At 59.9% G+C, this 22,443-nt stretch overlaps 1 protein-coding gene across 1 annotated transcript in view; it reads right to left on the reverse strand.

The window, feature by feature from the left end:
• The window catches only part of RET (ret proto-oncogene), a 28,566-nt gene extending 6,755 nt beyond the window's left edge, over positions 1-21,811 (reverse strand). Inside the window, exons 1-16 of the mRNA XM_045567935.1 lie at positions 21,806-21,811; positions 21,150-21,270; positions 17,875-18,138; positions 16,059-16,346; positions 13,835-14,076; positions 12,753-12,948; positions 11,273-11,472; positions 9,161-9,419; positions 8,355-8,480; positions 7,634-7,744; positions 6,959-7,078; positions 5,883-6,139; positions 3,556-3,703; positions 1,826-1,933; positions 723-937; positions 75-197 (exon numbers count right to left, since the gene is read on the reverse strand). Coding sequence (XP_045423891.1) covers positions 75-197; positions 723-937; positions 1,826-1,933; positions 3,556-3,703; positions 5,883-6,139; positions 6,959-7,078; positions 7,634-7,744; positions 8,355-8,480; positions 9,161-9,419; positions 11,273-11,472; positions 12,753-12,948; positions 13,835-14,076; positions 16,059-16,346; positions 17,875-18,138; positions 21,150-21,270; positions 21,806-21,811 — 2,784 coding nt within the window. The remainder of the gene's footprint in view (positions 1-74; positions 198-722; positions 938-1,825; positions 1,934-3,555; positions 3,704-5,882; positions 6,140-6,958; positions 7,079-7,633; positions 7,745-8,354; positions 8,481-9,160; positions 9,420-11,272; positions 11,473-12,752; positions 12,949-13,834; positions 14,077-16,058; positions 16,347-17,874; positions 18,139-21,149; positions 21,271-21,805) is intronic.
• Between the last annotated feature and the right edge of the window lie 632 nt (positions 21,812-22,443).

Raw genomic sequence — 22,443 nt, forward strand, 5'->3', positions numbered from 1 at the left:
AAATGTGCCTTATCTTTTACAGACACCCCCACCACTGCGCCAGGAGCCCCGCATCACACCCTGGGCCTGGGCACCTTGCTCCTCTTCACGTAGGAATCCTCTTCGTACACATCTCGCGACAGCCCAAAATCCGAAATCTTCATCTTCCTCCCCTCGGCTACCAGGATGTTTCTGGCAGCCAAGTCCCGATGGACGAGCTTCGAGAAAGAAAACAGAAGACTCCTTAGGCTGGGACCGGGCGTGGGCGCGGCCAGGGCCGGGCAGCGTGGGCGGGGCGTGGGCGGGGCCAGGGCTGGGAGGCGTGGGCGGGGCGGGGCCAGTGCCGGGCAGCGTGGGCGGGGAGCGGGCGGGGCGCGGCCAGGGCTGGGCGGCGTGGGCGGGGCGCGGCCAGTGCCGGGCAGCGTGGGCGGGGAGCGGGCGGGGCGCGGCCAGGGCTGGGAGGCGTGGGCGGGGCGCGGCCGGGGCCTGGCGGCGTGGGCGGGGCGTGGGCGGGGAGCGGGCGGGGCGGGGCCAGTGCCGGGCAGCGTGGGCGGGGAGCGGGCGGGGCGCGGCCAGGGCTGGGAGGCGTGGGCGGGGCGCGGCCGGGGCCGGGCAGCGTGGGCGGGGCGGGGCCGGGGCCTGGCGGCGTGGGCGGGGCGCGGTCAGGCGGCGCTGGCGTGGGCAGGACGCGTGGGCGGGGAGTGGGCACGGCGGGAGGAGCGGCGCCGCCCCGCGGCACACACCTTCATCTCGGCCAGGTACTGCATTCCCCGCGAGATCTGCCAGGCGAACGAGATGAGGTCGCCCATGGTCAGGGCGCGCTCGTCCGGGTGGTCCAGGGAGCTGGAGTTGCGGCTGCCTCCGCTGCCCACGTAGCCGGGCCCCACCTTGCGGCTCTCGCGCAGGAAACCCCGCAGGGAGCCGTACTTGGCGTACTCCACGATGAGGAGCAGCGGCCCTGGGGGCAGAGAGGGGCCTGGGCGTGCGGAAGGAGCGAGGGGCAGGCGGACCCGGGCGAGGCTGGTGCGCGCGGGGCCGAGTCATGTGCCTCCAGCTGCCGTGTAGATGCCGCCCTCTGGGGGTGCCCGAGGCAGGCGACCCCTGCGCTCAGCCTTACCTGGGAGGCACCCCGCGCTGCCGGGACCTCCCGCATCCCGCACCCCCGCATCTCTGCGGCAGCGCGGGCTGAGGAGCAATGACGCAGGCAGAGGCCGGCAGCAGATGCCGCGGCTCAGCACACAGCCTGTCCCCAGCAGCCCCCCGGGCTGCACTCCTGCCTAAGCCCTGCTGGTGCTGACCAGGGTGCCTGCTGCCTCTCCCTGTTGTTCCCTGAGCCCCTCATCCCCCGCCCACGCGGCCCCTGAACAGCACAGCGGGTTTGGATGGTTTGGAAAACTACTAGACCAGGCCCATCTTCTGTGTCCTTATCTGAGAAATGGTGACAATGCTCCTGCCATGTAGGGCTGAAGTTGGGGTCACCTGGAGGTCATGGCACACCTTGTGTCTGTGGGTACCCAGGATGCATCTTCCATTCCTAGAGCTCCCTGCCCTGAGAGCTCGGCCCAGAACGGGGTGCTGACAACTGGGATGTCACACTGGAGCCCTCTGAGCAACCCCAGCAGGCCCAAAGAGTGCCACTCGCAGGTGCTCCCTCTGACAGGAGATGCCTGCTTGGTCAGTGGAGAGCTAGACACAAGCTCCAGGCTGAGACTGGAGCCAGAAGCCCAGGCCTCCAGGAGGGAGAACAAGGGACAGGGAAAGAGAGGACAGGAAAGCAGGGAAGAGGGAAAATAGGGCTGCCCAGAGCCTCCGGCGTGTGCCTGCCCCACCCCACGGCCAGCCTTACCATCCTGGCTGCAGGCCCCATACAGCTTGATGACGTGAGGGTGGTTGACCTGCTTCAAGAGGTTGAATTCTGACAGCAGGTCCCGCAGCTCACTCGGGGAGGCATTCTCTGAAATGAAGCACAAACAGCAGGTTGCAAACGGTCCCTCCTGGAAGCCCCTCTGTGGCCATGCTGGGTCAGGAATGGACCCGTCATCTCCTTCACAAACGTTCTGCCCAGGTCCAGACAGAAGCCCGAAAGGACTCCAATGCTCAAGGCTTCTCCTGGCCCCTGGGGTCAGTGGACAGGGGCCTCATCTGCCCTGGGGAATAAGCGCCCGAGGACCCAGCATCCACAACAGCAGGATCTTTCCTTGGAAGGTGTCCCAGGGCTGTGCTGCACATGTGAGTGGCATTATGTCCCTGCAGTTGCCATCTTTAGAAGATAGCAGTCTATAGAGAACCCCCTCATTAATCCTCCTGGGAAGGTGAAGGGACTCCTCAATGTCCTCACACACCTGCTTAAGGGGAGAGGCCCACAAGGCAGGACGCCACACATGGAGATCAGCTCCCTTGCTGTCCGCTCCCGCCTGAGACCGTGGTGGCCTGGTGCCCTTCTAATGTGCTATGACACATGTGCCAGCAGCTCATGCTCCGCTAGTTGTCACAGAAAACCCATGTTAGCGCACCTCAGATAAAGCAGTATTGTTTCACTGCACACCTGACATTTTGGCTTGGGACTTCTTAATGACTGCCACAATGCCCTATGAGAGTCCTGTGTTTGGCGCATCATAAAGGCAAGACTTCGCAGAAGTGGCCTGAGGGCAGCCAGAGCTGGGCTCAGGCTCCCACCAGGTGCCTGGGTGTGAAGGTGTTTTAAGAGTCAGGAGATGTGGCTAAGCTGTCCCTCCTGGGTTGGCCCACTGCCCAGCTGTGCCGTGCCACCTCCTCTGTCCTACAGACTTGTCTGGAAGGGAGAGAACAGCTAGGAGTTGGGGCATCAAGACCCCTCAGACCAGGCGTGAGCGACCCAGAGCTGTGCTTGGCTGCACCAGGAATCCAAGGGGCTCACTTGCCCCCTTACAGCTTAGGGTCTTACTGGCTTGGGGGCAAACCCAGTCTGAGGATCTGGGTAAGCATCTGGAAGCACCTGTGCCATGTGGCCCCCGACTGCTGTAGAGACCTCTCATGCACACCAATGACTCTTGCTCACTGCCACACAGCCAGGCTGCCCCTGGGCCCCAGGAACCCACCCACCCAGTGCAGTCACCAGCCTCTGCTCAGAGGCACGCATGCGTGTGCAGGCAGGCACTCCTGCCCGTGGAGCCAAACTCAGGGCATGACTGGTTATGGGGTGGGGCAGGCCAACAGGGGTCTGCCTGAGATTGAGGGCCAGTCTTTACAGGTGGTCTCTTCACCAGGACCCCAGGGGACACCTGGCTGAGAGGAACGAATGGGGCAGATTGGGGGAGGCAGCAACTGTCAGCTCAAAACCAAAGGGCTTTTTAAAATTTAAAATCCCTGGGTCTTTAACACTGCTGCAGCAGCAGCACCACTAGAGCCTTCCAAAGACGGCCAAGTCCTCATTCTGCCTCTCCAGGACCAGCCCGTGCGCCCACGATGGGGGTCCCCAGATTGCAGCCACTCAAGAACAGCCCTGGGGCTCTTTAGGAGGTCCCGAGCCGGGTGGGAGAGGTCTTGCCCACCCTGGGAGCTCCCACGGGCGCTCTGTGCAAGTGCCTGGACGGGTACCTTTCAGCATCTTCACAGCCACTGTGGTGTACCCTGCTCTGCCTTTCAGGCGGAAGGCTGTTGCCTTGACCACTTTTCCAAATTCGCCTTCTCCCAGAGTTTTTCCAAGAACCAAGTTCTTCCGAGGGAATTCCCACTTTGGATCCTCCTATGTCAGGGTTGAGGGAAGGGAGAGAGGGGAGAAAAGTGTGAGAGGAAGAAGGCAAACCCAGGAGGCAGCACGCCCCACCCCTGGACAAGACCCAGTGTGCAGAGAACTGGCCATCACCTAAACCAGAGGCAGCGACGCCTACCTCCACCAAGGGCGGGACCCACAGCCAAGGCCCTGGGAGCCACTGCAATCCCCTCCCTGGGGGAAGGCAGGCAGTGGCACAGATGGCCTGAACTCGGTGCCCTGACCCTTGCCAGCCCCTGGCATATGGTCTGCCCTGACCCCCCAGAGGACTGAGTGGGCACCAGCCTGCCTTCCAGCCCAGGACCCCCACTACGATGGGCGTATCCAAGGCAACTTCCCTGCACGGCCACCCCCCAAAAGACAGACAGGTGCCACCATGCTCCTGTCTACTCCTCTCAGGGCTTGCTGCCCATCCTGCACACACCAGCTTGCTGTGCCCCCGCTCAGGCTCTGGCTGGTGCACCACCCTCCTGCCCTCTCACCAAAGTCCCACCTCCACATCAGGCTTATTCAGAACCGATCTGGACGCCCTCCCAGCGCCCCCAGCCCTCTGTACTTGAACTCCGACCGGGGAAGCCAAAGGCTGCCAGGAACCCTGCCCTCCTGTGCTGGCACCGGGCGTTCATCACCCCAGGTCTCCCGCAGCTGGGTGTGGGTGCAGCCTCGGGGTCCTGCTCACAATGGCCCCGCCAGGCTCGCCCAACCACAGAGATGATACTGATGGGGACCTGCTGCCCCAGGCCAGGGGCCACCCTCTCTGACGTGTGTGCACTTGGGAACGGCTTCCTCGCAGCGGCATAGCCAGGCCTTCCAGCGAGCTCCTGGGCCCTCAGTCAGGGTCAGTGCCAACAACATCGCCATGGCTGCCCCCATCATCACCGCCACTGCTGGTGCTGCAAGCCCCTCTCCTGCGTTCTGGAGACTGCACTAAGCATGTGCAGACAGCATCAATTCGATTCTCTCAAAGATGTGAGAAAAATCATTCTCCCCACTTTATATAAGAGAAAACAAGCTGAGCGGTTGCGTCACGTGTCCGAGACTTGGAGCTGGTGTATGTGGGCATGGAGCCAGCTCAAGAGCTGCCTAGGGCTGAGAGTGGTCTGTCTCCACTGGCAGGGGCACCCGCCACCCCGGCCTTCCCGTGTGGCCTCGCTGCAAACCGAATGGGTTTGTGAAGCACTCTGGTGGCTCATTCCAGAGCCCTGCTGTGAGGCTGATTCCCATCAGGATGGGGTCACAGACCAGGGAAGCCAGAGGGAGGTGGCAGTGGCCACACCTGGGAAGGGCCACCTTGGCCTATGCCCTCACCAAGGTTTTGGGCTGGATGTCACCCAAACCAGGCCCCGGGGCCGAGGCCCCAAGGCTGAGCTGCCCTGTGAGATGTGGCACCTCCTAAGAGAATCCCAGCCCACCTCCCAGCCTGAGTTGGGAGCTGCAGGTGCTGTGTAGCCACCGAGTGCCGAGCTTCCTGCCTGGCATTGCCACCTAAGCCTGGTGGTTCTCTGTTCACACACACCCTCGACTCTGAGCACTTTCCTTGGTTCCTCCTAGAACCTGGCTTGGCTTCCAGCTCCTCGGATAGTGCTCTCAGGAATGCCGCAGGGGCAGGCCTACTGGCCAGCACAGCAGCCAGGGGAGGCCCGGCCGGGACGGAGAGCCCTGGCGCCCTGCCATAGCCCGGGGCTCTGAGCAGCAAATGCCAACCTGCGGGCTGGGGAGGCCTGCTGGCTCTGGCTGGCACCCTCCTCTATGTCAGTGCCCTTCCCCCTGCTGCCAGCCTGGCTGTCCCCTGCCCCCCATTGTCTCTCACCTGGAGGGGGACAGCCCCCACCCCACAGACTGACTCCCCCCAAAAGAGTGCCTGCAGAAATGAAGGCAGAACACTGGCCTCCTCTGCCCAGCGCCTACCCCTAGAGCTCTGAGAATGAAATCCTATGCCTCCCCCAGTCCCTGGGGCCCTTGCACGTGGTCCTCTGGCAGCTGCCTGGCCCACCCTGCCCGTGGCCCTCAGGGCCCAAGCCCCGTGCGCGGAGGTCAGCACCATCAGCTGCCACCCACGTGACACTGGAAGAACCGTCTCCACACCCTGCCTGCTGCTGGAGCCCGCTGGGCTGCACAGGGCAGGGGTCTTCTGGCCCACAGGGACCCTCACCGGGATCTTGAAGGCGTCCACAGAGACTTGGTTCTCCATGGAGTCAAGCGAGGGCCGGCGGGCACTGGACGAGGAGTAGCTGACAGGGAAGGCCTGGGCAGGCCGGCGGAAGGTCATCTCTGCCGAGGGGACGGGCGGCTTGTGTGCGTTCCTGTGGCAGCGGTGGATGCAGAAGGTGGACAGCAGCACCGACACGATGAAGGAGAAGAGGACGGCTGCTGCGATCACGGTGCGGCACAGCTCATCGCACAGGGGCTCTGCAGGCAGGGGCGTGTGAGGCACCACCAGGCAGGGCTGGGCATGCTCCCCTGCCGCCCCTCCAGCCCCTGTGTCCGTGCCAGCCGGGCAGTGGCCATGAAGGCGAGAGAAGCCCTGAGAACACGCCAAAGAGGCATGGTCGTTGCCATGTGTGCTTCCCCTTCTAGACTGCCATCGCCCTTTTACAGATGGAGACAGAGGATCAGAGAAGGTGAGCAGCCTGCTGAGGTCACACAGCAGAGGCCATGTGCCTGCTGCATCAGCAGGCCCCAGAGGGCAGGCAGGGCAGCACAAGATTTTCTGCTGTTCCAAATGCCTTTGGTATTTTCTTTGTGAAAAACGAAAGTGGCCTGGGAGCTAGGGCCATCTAATGGCTCAAATACCAGAAAAACATCCCTGGGCTCAAGCAGGACAGTTCCCCCCCACCATGGTCAGTGTGGCTCCCTTGAGCCACCCACTGCACCTGCTGCCCCCCGAAGGTGTGCCTGGTAGGGTGGGTCGCAGGTGGATGCTGCCTGGGCCCCATATGGGGACAGGCTGATCAGCCCAACAAGTCATCTGGTGGAAGAACTGCTTTTTTTGGCTCATCCTTCATCACAGAACTTGGGGCCAGAGAACACTTCATAGGCGCCCTTGGTTCCTCTCCCCGGCTGCACCGTTGGGGAAACTGAGGCCCAGAGGGAAGGGGGAGTGTCTCATGGGGCATACTTGCTTCCCTTCCATTTCCTCCCTGCTGGGACCTCAGAAGTGTGGCTGAAACCTCACTGGGGTTCAAGGAGGTGTGGGGAGCCCTGGGCGGTCCTGGCCCGCCCACTCACCCGGGCTGTCTTCGGGCTCGCAGAAACATTTCTTCTCCTCGGGGAAGCAGCTGCAGATGCCGTAGCCGGCTTTAATGCCCCGGCGCTCCCCTGGCTCATGCCCCCCAACGATGCTGCCCCCTGAGGACAGACACGCCCACTCAGCCTGCTGGAATGCCTAACAACCCAAGGCCCCCAGACTGCAGGGCAGTGTGCCAGGGAGGTGAGAGCCCCTGCTTCACCCAGGGGAAGTGAGCTCTGAAACCCCCGGAGCCATGCAGTAAGCCCAGCCCTCTCCTGACGTTTCATCTGAACAAAGGGCTCTGCACCGGCCCGTCCTTGAAGACCGCGGAGCCTGGGGCCCGACCCACACATTCCAGCCTCCGCCAGCTCTGGGGCACAGCCCCCTTCTGCTGGCCTGTTCAGAGCCACACCTTCCTTTTCAGCTGCCCCCGAAGAGTGACCTTGTGGGGCACTTTCTGGGGCCTCAGCAAGGGCTCTGGCCAGTCTGGGTCTCCCCAGCCCATGGCCAGGGGGACGTGGGAATGTGCGGGAGGCTCCGCTTGATGCACAAAGCTGACGCACACATGGCAGCTCTGGCTGAAGTACAAGGGGCGTCTGGCCTCGCCCTCTCTGCCCCCACGGGTTCCTGCACCCTGATTAAATGCCGCCATGGCAGGTCAAGCGGCTGCTTACGGAGGCAATCCTGGGGGCAGATGTGGGCGTCACGGCTCTCCACGGCGTCGCAGTGGCCATCGGGGCAGGTCTTGGTGCTGGGGGAGCAGGTGGAGAAGTTCCTGGTGATCCCTGCACAGGACGCACGGCAGGCTGTCACCCACGGGGCAGCCCCGCCAGACTCCCCATGGCCACGTAGGCCAGGCCCGCCCCTCTGGGGAGGGGCATACTAAGCCAGAGCAGGAAAACACTGCACACGAAGCCCTGCCAGCCGGAGCACCCCACTCCAGGGAGCTGGGGGGGCCTGAGTGCACACGCCAGGTAGCAGGTGAGGGGCTGGCAGTCCCTGCATGGAGGAGGCCAGGTGAGGCCAGAGCCTCTCAAGCCTGCAAAGTGAGTGGGGGCCCTCATGGTAGCTGAAGCAGACAATGGGCCCTCCTGCCTGGGGCCACATCCCCTGACCTTGACTCCCAGGAAGAGCCGCTCTGTCCCCTGCACATCCCAACTTTGACCTAGACCCTCTGGGGCCCAGAGTGAGTCCGGCCCGGCAGACCATTCACTGGGCTCCTGGCCTGGTGCCCTGCATCCCCTTCTCCTGCCCACTCTCCCAGCACTGGGCGCTACACGAAGGGCAACGTGCTGGGAAGCTTATGTGGAGTGGGCAGGGCCACCCGGGGACAAGACCCTGTTTTTCCCCGGCACCCTCACCCCTGGGCATCCCTTGGGCTCGCGGGGGGCCTACCTTTGCCATCTCCCTGCCTCCACTCACACCTGCCTGTCGGCGATCCCAGGCCGCCACACTCCTCGCACTCGGGTCGCCTCTTGCTGACCGCACAGGACAGGGGGCAGCCCGCCTCTTCGGCCACATCTGGGGGTAGCAGACAGGCAGGTCACAGGAGGCAGGCCTGGGGTTGGGCCTGGAGGGGCAGGGGTGACTCAGCCCCAGGGCAGCAGAGCCTGGCCGGGAGCACAGGGATGGGACGCCATGGTCCCAAAGTGGGGGCAGCCCCTGGGCTGGGGTGAGTGTGAGGGAAGGATGTGAGTGCAGCCGGACTCGGCAAATGACAACTGGAACGCCCACTTAGACCTGAGACTCTGATGATGAAGAGCTGTTCTGTGCAAGTCTGTTCCTAATGGTGCCTGGATGCACTTGGAGGTTTGTCTCCCAAGAGCCTCTGCAAATGTTTTTTTTTTTAATTTCAGCACATTATGGGGGTACAAGTGTTTAGGTGACATACATTGCCTTTGCCCCACGGAGTCAGAGCTTCAAGCCTGTCCATCCCCCAGACGGTGAGACTCTGCAAAGGTTGTGTGGGACATACTTATACCAAAAAACTGCCTGTTGTTTGCCTGAAGTTAGAACTTAGCCAGGGTCCTGTACCTTATCTGTACACGTACAAGGTGTGTTGCCAGGTGCTGGCAGTGGTGACTGCTTACTGCTGGGCTGCTCTGGTTGAGCTGGTGCACGCTCTTCCCTCCCCCGCTGGGCTGTGCAGGCTCAGGGAAGCCCCCAGCCCCCGCCCATCCCTCCCTGGAGCCAGCACTCACACGACCCCTCCATCCTGACGAGCAGCGGGGCCTGGGCCTGCCTGCGGGTCTGCCGGTCGGCGGCCACCACTGTGTACTGGAGCTCCGCACATGCCGGGCGCCGCAGGGTCTCTGTGTCGTTCACGAACAGGGTCCCCGAGGTGTCCTCGGCTGAGGTGACCACGCCCAGGGCACTGCAGTTGGCGCTGGCGGGCTGCAGCCTGTACTGGATGTGAACACCGCTGAGCTCCTGGCAGTTTTCTACACAGACTCTCCCGATCTAGGCAAGGGGCACAGGGAACACCTCAGCCAGGCAGCTGGACCTGCCTGCGACAGCTGCTGGAGGCAGCCGAGTCTTGTAGGGGCCCCCAGCTTGGCCTGGGGATGGCAGCCCTCCAAACACCCTCCTCTGTCCCCTGGGAACCTGCAGACCTGCCCACCAGCCCTGGCCTTGGCCTGACCAGTTCTGCTCAGGCCACCACATCCCTGGCCACCCCTGTTCTTGGGAGCTCAGAAGGTTTGGTCTAGTGGCAGGAAAACACCCCAGGCAGGCCGGGGGTGGGGGAGTGCTGACTCACTGCCTTACTTGTCACTCACTGGGCACAAAGGCTGACTCACTGTCCCCCATGTACCTCCCTGGCTGCTTCTGGTGGCTCCAGCATTGCTCTGGGGACCACTTGTTCTTGTTCTCAGGGCATGGGGCTTGGTGGACCACTACCTACCCCAGTCACCTGCTTGGTCAGAGTGCTGTACCCCAGCCACATGATCTAGGCAGTGAGGTCACTCAGTCCAGGCGGGACCAAGGGGCCTCCCTGGGACTTTGGCTGGAACCCCTGGTAAAGAGCGGCCTCTTCTCCTGGGGATGCTGGGAGAAGGATGGTCCAGGCTGGTGCAGGTGGGCCCAGCCTGCAGGCAGAGCACACCCTTCTCAGGCCCTCACCTGATGCCACAGCAAAACTGGCCTCCCGGCCTCCTCATCTCCCCTACAAGCCTGCTCACTTCCACAGCCTCATGTGATCCTCAACTGTCCCAGATCCCTGTCCCCAGTTTATAACTTCAAAACCTGGGAGGGAGTGGGAGAGCACAGCACCTCCAAGGTGGGACCGGGCCCCAGGCCTCTGTGATCTCTGCCAGAGTCTGACAGAGTGCAGGGGACCCACCTGCCTCCAGCAATGCCTGCTCCCACCCAGCCCCCTGTGAGACCCCCCCATGCCTCTCTGCCTTGTCACCCCTCCATCTCGGACCCCTCCCCCATAAAAGGCCAACAGGGCAGCAAGTCAGGGAGCTCGGATATGTCCAAGGATTTGTCCCTTGTGTGCTGGACCAGGTGGCTGCCAGAAGTGGATGGGGGCACAGAACCAACCACAGGAACCAGCAAAACCACTGGGACAACGGGACTGCACTTAACCTGACATTCTGAAGAGGAGGTGCCCCCTGCAGCTCCGTTAGGAGAGTACAGTGTGTGATATACACACTGCAGTTTCCTTAAGAAAAACATGCGAGAAAGTCACCAACATGCCAACACGTGGGGTGCATGTGGACAAAGGGATCACTCCTCCACGTTCCTTATTCTCTCTAATGAGTATTTACTGCTTTTGTTTTTCTCCGTGTCTAATCGTTACTTTCCAAAAACATACGTAAGTTCTATAAACAGAAAGCAGAAAGTAGAAGCGCCCCCTCCCTTCCCCCAGAGGGCGCCACTGCTAAGCGTCTCGGTTTGCACACTTGCAAATTCCTGTCAGTGAAGATTTGCTTTTGCACAAATGGAGTCACGTGAGACCAACAATTCTGCCAACCACTCTTTCACATAGTCCACCAGGAACATCCTTCCAAGTCAGCATATGTAGATGTACCCAGCATTGCTCTTATATTAGTGCAGAAAATGTTTTAAGGACACCAAGAAGCGAGGAGAAAAAAGAGGGGCCCAGGGAGCCCCCAGCCCTGCCTGCTGTGAGCACTCTCAGGCCTCCCTTGCCTACGCTGGTGGCTCCACTGGGCAACTCTGTGCTGCTTGGGCCAGGGAGGGGGTGTCATCACCCCCAGCGTTGACTCAACCTGCTAAAAGTGTGCCCTACCCTGGAGGTCCCCTGGCACCTCCGTCCCTCCTCAGGCACGCAGCAGGCCTGGGCTCACCTGGGCAAAACGGCGGGCCCTCCTGCTCACGGAGAAGGCATAGGCGCTGGGCAGGCGCAGGCTGACGGGCAGCACGGACACATTGAAGTGGAGGAGGAGGACGCCCGGCCCAGGGCCCTGAAAGTCCGAGTCGTTGACCAGCACAGCCAGCTGCAGGACCCGGCTCTCGGAGATGGGGAGGCTTCGGTTGAGAACTAGCCCTGCGGGTAGGGGCACAGCGAGGACAACTGAGCTGTTCCTCCCAGACACACAGCCCTGCGTGCACGAGTGTGCAAACACGTGCTTTCACACCTCCGGGGCCCTGTAACAGGCCTGGGGTCTGGCCCTGTGTTAGAACTGACATTTAAATGTTGGCCATTGTGCTAAGCTGGAGATACAGAGAATCCTTCTCAGCCGGGGGTAGCCTGTGTGTGTGTGTGTGTGTGTGTGTGTGTGTGTCATGTATGGGGTGTGTGGTCTGTTTGTCGGGTGTTGGTGTATAGGGGGTGTGTGTGGTGTTTGTGTATTGGGTATTTCTGTGGGTACGGGACATGTGTGACGTGTGGGCACATGGGAAATAAAAAGCTGCACCTCCTCCGAGGCCCTGGGAGGAATGTGCCAGAGCCCTCCAGACAGCTCCCCCAGAGAATGGCAGAACTCTCCTCCATAGCAGCAGCCTCCAGCGGACCCAAGGACCCCTGAAGCCTGGACCCTGAACTTGTGCCTTCTGTATACCCACGATGTGTGCAGCTGCAGTTCTAGTTTAGCAGACACAGAACGGTGGGAAGGGTGTGCTGGCACACAGGTGTTCACAGTGCCATGGCAAGGACAGGTGGGGACCCGCAAAAGGCTTGTAGGGTGAGGAGGGCTGAGGAACGAACAGGACCTGGCCAAGCAGAAAGGGGTAAAGGCACCTGTGACTCTGGGTCCCTGATGTAGACCCCAAGTGCAAGTGGTTTATTCAGAAGGTGATCCCAGGACATGTGGGTGGGAGGTGGGGAGGGAGGCAGGGAAACAAGGCAGCTGCACAAAGGTGTCCCACAAGAAGGTGAGTACTGTGGCACATCCCAGGAGCTGGCAGGACAAGGGTTTCTGAACCCCCCACCTGGCTCCGGGCTGCTGTACACCAACCCATTTGTAGAGAGCTGCTGGGGCAAGCAACAATCCCTGCCCGCTTGGGTCACCCCAGGGGCAGCTAAGCAGGCGCCAGGGGCTGGAGGAAGGCCTCAGGTGACAGGTATTCCCAGTCAGTGGCGAGACCTAGCAAGGGTGGGGTGTGGTACGGCCCTGCTAGAGTCGCCCACGGGCAGTTCCAGTAGAGAGGACAGGCTGTGAAAGCCCAGCTGGGGGGCCCAGGGTAAGCCCAGAGGACACAGGAAGGTCTGGGCAGAGGGTGAAGGGAAGGTGGCCTGGGCTGCAGAAGGCCACTCCAGAGGGGTGTGTGTGGGAGGGTGCTGCCCACCCAAGAGCCAGCGCTTGGTTTCCTGGGGGCCCCTCTTACTGTAGTCGTGCACGGTTGCCCGCACCAAGCTGCCATTGGCCTGGGCCAGGGTCTCGTTGGGCCAGTGCTCCACGCGGAAGGTCTGCTGGGCCCAGGTGTCCCCGGGGAGCAGCGTGCTTGTGTACCGCCTCACCAGCTCCCCAGACGCCGGCACTACATCTGCGTCAAAGACACGCAGTGTAGCCACCACGGTGCCCTGCAGGGTGCAGAGGGCACTGGTCAGAGCGGGTAGGAGGGGCCCCTTGGAGACCCCAAAGGCCTTGGGAGGGTGCATGCCTGGCACAGCCCACAGATGGGCCAGGTGTCAAAGCCAGCTCTGGGTTCGAGCCCCTGTGGAGTCACTCGCCAGACTGAGCCACTTGCCAGTCACCTTCCCTGAGCCACTGTGCCTCACCTGTGCCTCAGCAGGTGTGAAAAGCATCTCCAGAATTCCCACAGGCGAACTGGGGCGGATGCGCAGACACGCTGCTGGCAGGATCCAGATCCCCACAGAGCAGAACAAACACCCCCACTCTCCCCTGAGGAAGCCACAGTGACAGGGGGCAGAACAGAGACCCAACCCAGGTGTACCTCAGCAGGCTCTCCAAGCACCTTCTTACACCGAGTGGATGGGGGGTGTGGGCAAAGCCACCAGGCCCCTCCGATGGCTCTGCTCGCCAGGCCCCTGCTGCCACCGCCGGACGGCTCAGCCAGGCTCACCGGCCTTTGCCCCCAGACGTGCCTTTCTCTCAGCCTCACCCCAACCCTTCCCAAGCCGGCACCTGGGCTGCCCAGAGAAGCGGGAAATGGCAACGCCCCGCTCCTGCCGCCCGCCTGTCCCGCCGCGCCCTCGGCCTGGCGTCGCAGGGAGGCCGCCCGGCTCCCCAACCCCGGGCCATTCCCCTTCGGCCTGGCGCGCCCCGACGCGCTCCCGGTCAGACCGGGCCGGGCCCGAGGAAGGCCCGCAGGTGCGGGCGGGACAGGCCTCCTCCCCTCCGCCACGGCCACACGGGCAGCCACACGGACAGCCACACGGACCAAGGACTAAGCCGCGGACCGAGACACACGCCGAACAGGCACGGACGAGGGCCGCGGACAAGCACCTCCTTCCGCTTGAACTCCACCTCGGCGCTGGCGGTGTCCACGCCCCCGGGGCAGGTGGGCGGCGAGTCGTCCTCGTCGTACACGGTCACCGGGAAGGGCACCATCACCGCCTCCTCGCGCGCGCCGGCGCGCACGGTGCACTGGGCCACCAGCTCGTACCTCTCGCGCCGCTCGCGGTCCAGCGCCCGGCGCGTGCTCACCTCCAGGCTGTCCGGGGCGCAGCGGAAGGGCAGGCTCTCACCTGCGCGGCAAGCGACCAGGGGCCCCGTGAGCGCCGCAGGGACGCGGTGGCCCGGCAGGGGCGGCAGCATGACCGGGCTGTGCCGGCTCCACAGGGGCCCAGGACTCCAGGCACCACTTGTGCTTTTCTGTGGCTGCGGCCCTCACTCGTGCTGGCGGGGAAGAGACTGACCGCCCAGGGAGGGCCCGGGCACCCCTGCGCCCACCTAGCCTCCCTCTGGAGTGGGCTTGTGTGGGGAAGAGGGGCTTCAGCTGAGCCCAGGCTGCAGGGCCAGGGAGCCAGCTTCCGGCTTCGCTGGTTTTAAAAAAATGTTAGGATTTTTTGTTTCATTTTGAAAGCAGTATGTGCTCATTTTAGAGAATATGAGAAATAAAGCCACAGTTCTACCATTTGAAAACAAACACGGTGGACATCTAGTGGATGATTTGACATTAACACAAATATTTCAGACTGCCTGGTGTGCATCCCTGCTCTACATGAGGCAGGTGCCTCGGTTTCCTCCCCCAAGGTGGGGTGATGAGACTAAAGAGCTTGCTCTGCGCCTGGCACTGTGGCAGGTGCCCCACAACACCCGCGAGGCAGGCCCAGGAGCCACACACTTCACCCTGAGCCCGGCCTGGCATTTGCCCTCCAGGAACACCCCAGAAAACGGGCCATGCTGAAGGTCACTCTGAAGACCCCCACAGCCAACCACAGGGAGGTGAGGGCCACTCCGCCCACTTCCCAGTCAGAACCGTGAGTTACATGTGAATTACACACATGGGAAATGCTTATTCTATGACCTTTCCCTTTATTGTTTGTGATTACAAGAAAACACACTAAACAAAATTGAATTATATAATTTTTAGTGAAAAAGGGCAGCATGAAAAAATCCATGTGCTTTGCCAACCATCTGGTTCAAAGATATCTATCCCTGTATGGAAAATGGAAGGACGATGCTGAGGGACAGTGAGTGATGGCTTTTCTTCCTCTCGAGAGTTTCTTTAACATCAATACCCTGTTTGTGTGCGAGAAGCCTGGTGAACGCAGGCTGCACTTTCTAGCAGTGTAGCCTCTGCAGCCCTTTGAAATGGTTGAGTGCGCCTCCCTGGGGCGGTGTGCTGCCTTCTCTCATCTCTGCCCCACGCCCACTCCGGCCTCCCAGGGCCGCCTCCTGGCTAGGTGGGCCATCCCTACTGCTGCCCCGTTGGCCCCTGGGAACCACAGTTGGTGCCCGCTTTTCCTCAACACCCCACATCAGCCCACGAGGAAATCCTGCTCATCTGCCGCCCAGGCGTGCCCAGGGCTGCCTGCTGCCGGCCGCTGTGCTTCCGCCCTCATCCTCACCCCTGTTCTCTCTGGAGGGGGTTCTCTTGTAGCTTTCTAATTGTCTTCCTGCTTCCCCAAACTCCCCCAACCCAAATCATGCCTAACACAGCAGTGCGACTAGTCCTTAAAGGTAAGTCAGGTCCTGTCAACAGCCCCCACCAAGCCTTCCATGGCTCCCCACCTCCCTCGGCAAATCCCTGAAAGTCTCCCAGACCTGCCCCCTCCCCAGGAACTATTCCGCTCCCTTTGGCCTCAGCTCTCCCCAGGGGCTCACTGCATTCCAGCCACACGGGGTCCTCCCTAGACCTGCATGCCTGGCACCCTCCTGCCTTTGCTCTGGTGGCCCCTGCCCTGCCAGTGGTCTCTACTTCTCCTTCCCAGCTATCTCCTCCCAGAAGGCACCCAATTTCCTTGGCGCATGCTGCTCTCCTTCCTCCACAGGAATGGAAGCTCCAGGCAGGCAGGATTCCAGGCTGGTTTTATTCACTGTTACGTTCTTAGCTACTGCAACAGTACCTGGCCCATGGCAGGTACAAGAGAGATATTGCTGTAATATTAAATGAGCAGATGGCATGGTAGTGAGGAGTAAACCAGAGGGCTCATGCCAGGGCTCACAGAGCCATGCTGGGCTTACAGCAGGCACTGAGGGACGGCCCCATGAGGCTGGCACTCACCTTCCAGGAGCCTGTAGGTCACGCTGATGTTGGGGCAGAGGAACTGCACGGGCAGCAGGCGGAACTGGTGGAAGGTGCCTGGGGGCCGGTTCTCCCGAATGCGAAAGGAGAGGCCTGTCTCTGGGAAGCAGAGCTCCCGGGGTTTCAGGGAGCTGCAAGCCGGGAAGGAGGCATTGATGAAGGAGAAGTACACACGGGCACAGCCTGGCCACTGGCACTCGCCCTCACGCAGGGACATGGGCAACAGGAAGACCTGGAGGTAGACCGTGAGCAGGGGGAAGCCGCCGTCTGCAGAGAGAGAAGTCAGGCCCATGGGGGCATTGCCACGCCCACCAGACTGAGCTCCAGGATTGGTGTAAAACCCTGTCCTCACCCTGGTCTGCGGGCTCCCTCCACTGGGCCCCCTAGTCCTGCCCACCACCCCCTCCCCGCCCCCACAGGCCTCAGCTCAAATGCCCCCTCCTCAGGGAGGGGCCCAGAGCACAGGTCGAACACCCCCGTTCCTGGGCTGCCTTCTGCCCACCACACCCTGCCCCAGGTGATATTGTCACAGAGTGTCCCTGCAGAGAAACACCAGGAAGACAGAGTTCCCCAGCACCTAGGGGAACATTTCCAGCAAGTTCCATCACTAAGGCGCCACAGCAATGTCAGCGAGGTCTGGATCCCAGCTGGAGTGGGGGCTTTTCCTGGGCCTCCATCTCAGCCCCGGGGGAGGGCTGCTCCTCACACCTGCTTTCCTGTACTGTTAGTGTTCCGTTTGCGCCTCACTAGCCTGGCCTTCACTGCTCCAATCCGTTATGGTTAAGAATTCTTTGCACAAACTTTCCCTGTTCAAATCACTGTGTGGTTCCTTCCGCCTGGACCCGGCCAGTGCAAGAGGCCTCCCTCCAGTCGCAATGGCTCAGGCCTCCCAGGAAGCCGGCCCGAGGCAGACTCCACGCTGGCGACCCCCTCCCTCCCACGGATTCCAGTTCCTCAGGCCCCCCATGAGGGCTCAGGATGAAGCCTGTGGAACTAAGACCCTGCTCAATGTCACCTTCTCCAGAACCGTCTGGGCTGCCCTGGGAGGGAGCTACCCACCCAAGCCCCTTCCCTGTCTTGTGGCCCTGGCTTTCCCTGGCAGTCGGGTCAGTGTGCCCGTGGCCTCCCTCTTGTCTGCAGATGGGGCTCAGGGCCGTTTTGAGGGCAAGTGAGGCTGTGCCGCTGGAGGGGTGCTCGTCACCGTTTTCTGTCCCAGGTGCTCTGTTCCACCCCCACCCCATCCAGTACCAGCGTCACACGTGACCCTGATCCCGAATCTGTGCAGCTGGCCACGGGCTCCACCTCCCTACCAGGCCGAGCCCCTACCAGGTACAAGGGCAGCTTGCTGCCAATGGGCAGTCGGCTCTCCTGGGAGCTGCTTCTTCTCCAGCAAGTTCCAGGTCATTTGCTAAATCAAAACTTTGGGATTTTTTTCCTGCTCCTCTTAATCCTTCTCTTGAAACCTCCAAATCCTTGCTAATCCCACTGGCAAAGGCATCTGGGTCCAGCATGGAGAGAGTACCCAAATCATTCACATGGGTCTCCAAAATCCCAACAGCCTCAGGAAGCCCAAGTGTCATTTATGGCCCCCAAACTCGTCCTGGCTCCCTCACCAGGCTGGACACAGAGGCAGGCTGCTCTCACCTCGACCCTTATCTCTTCTACACCAGGTGTCGTGGGGAAGCCACGCTCTGAGCCTGTGATGAGGGTGTGATGAGGCTGTGTGAGCCTGTGACGGCCGCTGTGGCGAGGCTGACCTGAGGATGAGGTGGGGGTGTTGGGGCTACTCCCTTACTGTGGATGCTGAGCGTCTCCCAGGAGCTGTGGTCCAGGCTCTGGTTGAGGTAGAGAAGGCCAGTGTCCTCCTGGACGCGGATCCAGTAGTTCTCGTGCAGCCGTGTGCGGTAGGCGCCGTACAGGTACAGGCCTAGGCGGAAGCTGGGCACCTCCTCGGGGGCGTCCCGCAGGGCATGCACATACAGCAGGGGCGTGCCGGCCGGCTGGTCCACGTACAACTTCTCCCAGTAAGCATCCCTTGAGAAGTAAAGGCCCAGAGGGGCTGCAGGAAGCAGGCAATTGTGTGAGGGAGAGTGGAGATAAAGGCTTTCTCATGGATACAAAAAATAGCATTAGTTCAAAATTCCAATCTTAGCAGAAATTTCTCATCTCTAGTCCTGAGAACGTGAATACACCAGTATTTGTATAGCTACATTCTGGTTGAACATGCACTGCTTTAAAACAGAAGAAAAAGGAGGGAGGGGGGGAGGCAGAACAGAGCAGCTGCAAACCCCTTCTCCATTACCCAAGTTTGGTGACACCTGAGCCACACCTGAGCCGCCAGTTCACGCGGGCTCCAAACAACTCACCCAGAGCCAGAGTGTTCAAGGGCATGAGACTGTTGCGCCAGACAAGCAGGGCAGGCAACAATCCTCAAAATGGAGAAAGCACTTTGTGAGAAAGTCATAAATCTTTATCTAAACATACTGCTGTCACCTGACCCTGATATTCCCTCCATTCATCCAAGAGAAATGAAAACCCACGTCCATCAAGTCACTTAATCTAAACCACAACAGCCAAGAGTTGGAAACAGCCTAGATGCCCTTCTACAGGGGGACAGACTGGCAAACTGTGGTCCAGCTACACCACAGAATCTTACCCAGCAATAAAAAGGGGTGATCTATTGACACACACACAACCCACATTGATTGCACAGACATCATGCCAAGTTGAAGAAGGCAGGCAGAAATGAACACACAGCATCGTTCTGCACTGATTTTAGGTGATAACTCAGGCTGGCTGCCTGTGGGTGGGGTGGGAGACAGACTGGGAAGAACAGGAGGGCACGTTCTGGGGAAAGAAGGTCCCGTATCCCAACAGGGAGCGGGTCACGTGGGCGTATCCACTTGTCAACATCGCACAGCTAAGATCCAGCTTTTCAACCTTTGTAAATTTTACCCAAAAAACTGCAAAACTAATCACCGAAGGAGCAGTGGGCAGAGATGTAGCTTCCTCGAGGAGGGCAAAATGCTGGCCTTCCACTTAGGAGCACAGCACACTACCCTGCTGACTTTGTGAATGGCCAACATTCTTCATAATAAAAAGTTTTTTAAATTGCAAGAAGTTTCTGGAACACTTTGTGCACTGTTGGTGGGAATGTAAAAGGATACAACCGCTGTGGAAAACAGGAAGGCAGTTCCTCAAAAAGTTGAAATTGAATTACCATATGACCCAGCAATCCCACTTCTAGGTGTATAACCAAAGAATAGAAACCCGGGTCTCAGAGGGATATCTGCACGCCATGTTCACAGAGCGCTATTCACAACAGACAAGAGGTAGAAGCAGCCCTAGTGCCCATCGATGGATGAATGGATAATCAAAACCTGATTATACACACAATGGGATGTTATCTGGCCTTAAAAAGGAAGGAAATTCTGACACATTCTACAACATGGATGAACCTTGAGGACATAGTGCTAAGTGAAATCAGCCAGCCACAAAAGGACAAATACTGCCCAATTCCACTTATCTGAGGTATCTAGAGCAGTGAAACTCATAGAGACGGAAAGTAGGATGGTGGCTGGGGAGGGGGTGGGGCGTCCGTGTTTAACAGGGACAGAGTTTCAGTTTGGGGCAATGACAAAGTTTTGGAGATGGAAGGTGCTGATGGTTGCACAACAGTGTGAATGCACTTAATGCCATTAGATTGTACACTTAAAAACAGTTAAACTGTAAATTTTATTTTATGTGTATTTTTCCACAATAAAAAATAGTAAGAATTTTAAAAAAGACGAATAGGCAAAAAATGCTTAAAGCCCATTAAAAACCTGCAAATTACTCTATAACACACAAAATACACTGAGATCCAAAGCAGACATCAGCAAACACTGCTCGTGTACAACTGATTTCTTTCTGATCAGTTTGTTCCATCTGGATCCCGCTTCCCTCCAGCCACGGGTCGTCACCGAGGGCAGGACAGAGGCATCAGCAGAGGATGCCCCTCGAGCCATCTGGGTCCTCCAGGACATCCTTGGGTTTGGAAAACTATCAAGTGCCAACTGGAGTCAGTAGAAGAGAATGGGTAAGACCGTTTGGAGTCCCAAAGTGGGAAAACAACTGGAAAAGGAGAGGCTTCTCTTGAAGTGCTGTCCTTTGGGCAGCTTTTGTTTCTGGCCACACAGAGGATGAGGGACTGTAACCCACACGGCCTCGCAGGGTGGTGGCCCTGGGGCAGCCCAGGCGCCAGGCCCCGGTGAGCCCTTCCCCACCGGGTGTGGGGCCCCGTGCCGGGGTCTCCCTGGGGTGTGCCTACAGGACGTGCCTCCACGCGGTGGGTCTACACGGCTGCCCGAGAGCACTGGCGAGGGGATGCTCCGGGATGACTGAGCTCAGACAGCTCTTGTTCTCTCCAGGGACACACACCTCTGGCCCTGGTCTTCCCAGTAAGAACTAGGTGCCCTTGGGAAGGTCTTGTGGGCTGGCTCTGGTGATGCCAGGACTGCAGAAGAGTGGACAGGGCACTGCCCACCCCGGCCGTAGTGGCAGAGCCAGCCTGGGAATCCTGTGAGGTACCTGCTCTGGGGGTCTTCGTGGTGCACATGCACCTCAGTGGCCCAGGGGCTGGGAGGTGGGGCGGGGCTGAGTTCCCCAAAGCCCCCACAGCGGAGACCACGCGCAGGGAGAATGGGCCTTTCCCACCCTCGCCTGGCGGAGCCCAGCCCTACAGGATCGTGAGGGGCCCATCTCACTCAGTCTCGCTGCTGCCAAAGGAATTTATGGGTCGGGCAAAGATTATGACCAGAAGCAGATTTAAATGCACTTAAAATGCCTCCCGGGTGGTCCCTGCAGCAGGGCACGGCTGTCTTAATGCTTCTCCGTGTCACAGACACTTCTAGATGGAAAAACACATGGTTTGAGGTGGGGAACTGAAGAGGTGGGTGCAGAGCCAGCCTCAGGGTGGGTACAACCTGGGCAGTCCCAGTGAGTCCCCACTAAGAGGGCTCACTCGCGGTTTAATGCTCTGATGTCACAGTTGTGAAATTCCTCGTAAGTTTTAGAACAAGGGCCACAAACGATACAGCCAATCTCGGTGTGCCACTGGGGAGAGCTGCTGGCAGCCAGTGCCACTGGGCTCTGCAGAGCACTGGCCTCCTCTGGGCCTCAGTTTCTCCAACTGTGAAGTGGAGAAGGCATGCTGCGGAGAGAAGGAGCGGCCAGTGCAGGTGCAGACAGATGCTCACCTCTGCACAGGTGTGTATTCTTATGAACTTCTCCCTGCAGACTCATAGGCACAGATCCCTTCACTGACCCCTCACAGGTAAGAACACTGAGGCTGAGAGGTGAGAAGCCTGACCGAGGTCACACAGCTGGGCACACCTCGAGGCTCTGCATCTAGGGGTCGGGTGCAATGGCTAAGAAAGAGAAGGTGGGGTTAAGCACAGGCAGATGTGGAGCCCATGAGGAGCCCAGGGCCTTGTGGGCCAGATGTTCCTCATTGCTGTCACCTTTCTGCCCAGAAGGGCTACCCGGCCTGTCCGCTAAGAACTGCCTCTGGTGCAAGCTGCCCTTGGCACTGTGGGCAGGTCACTAGCAGGACTTGCAAAGCCTTTTCCATTCCATACCTTCAACTCCCAAATGCCATGTGGTGACAGAATCCTTCCCCAATCCTAGGGCACAGGTTACTGCCTCAACAGGTTTGGCTGCCAGGGCTTGACCCACCCTGCACTCACTTCCATGGCCCGGCACACACCACACCCATTGACAGTGCAAGATGGTGGTGTTGCTTGTCTGGGAAACCAAAAGGATTCCCACATCATCCTCCAATGACCAGCCTGAGCCCAACCCGCCACACAGAACAGGTGGGTCCCACCTGCTCACAGCACGCCTGCCAAAGACCCAAGTCATTGTTCACATTGGAAGAGGCCCTGGGAACCTTCACGGCCTATGTATGTGTGTGTGTCATGCATGTGTGTAATGTGTGCACGCACACACACACAGGTGTTCAGGAGACAGACAAAAAGGGAGATGGAGGTACACTCCCCCGAGACCCCACCTGCTCCCACGCTGGCCCACCCTGAGCAGAGAAAAAACTGCCCTACCTTTCCACAGGGCGAGGCACTGTCTGTGCCAGGGCAGGGCCTCATCTGAAATCACCCTTCACAGGTAAACCCTGCGCCATGCCGGCAGCACATGCTGCTGGCTTCATCTGGTGCATGCAGTCACCCAGCCACAGTTTTGCTTCTAACTTGTTTTCGGCCTGGTAAGACCACTACAGAGCTCCACACTTGGCTGGGATGTTTAATTTATTTGTATTTGGATCTTGATGGAACCAGTCCCGAGCCCTCTCCTCCCACAGGCGTGCACACAA

Source organism: Lemur catta, chromosome 14 (genome assembly GCF_020740605.2).
Source record: "Lemur catta isolate mLemCat1 chromosome 14, mLemCat1.pri, whole genome shotgun sequence".
In the NCBI taxonomy this organism is placed as follows: Eukaryota; Metazoa; Chordata; class Mammalia; order Primates; family Lemuridae; genus Lemur; species Lemur catta.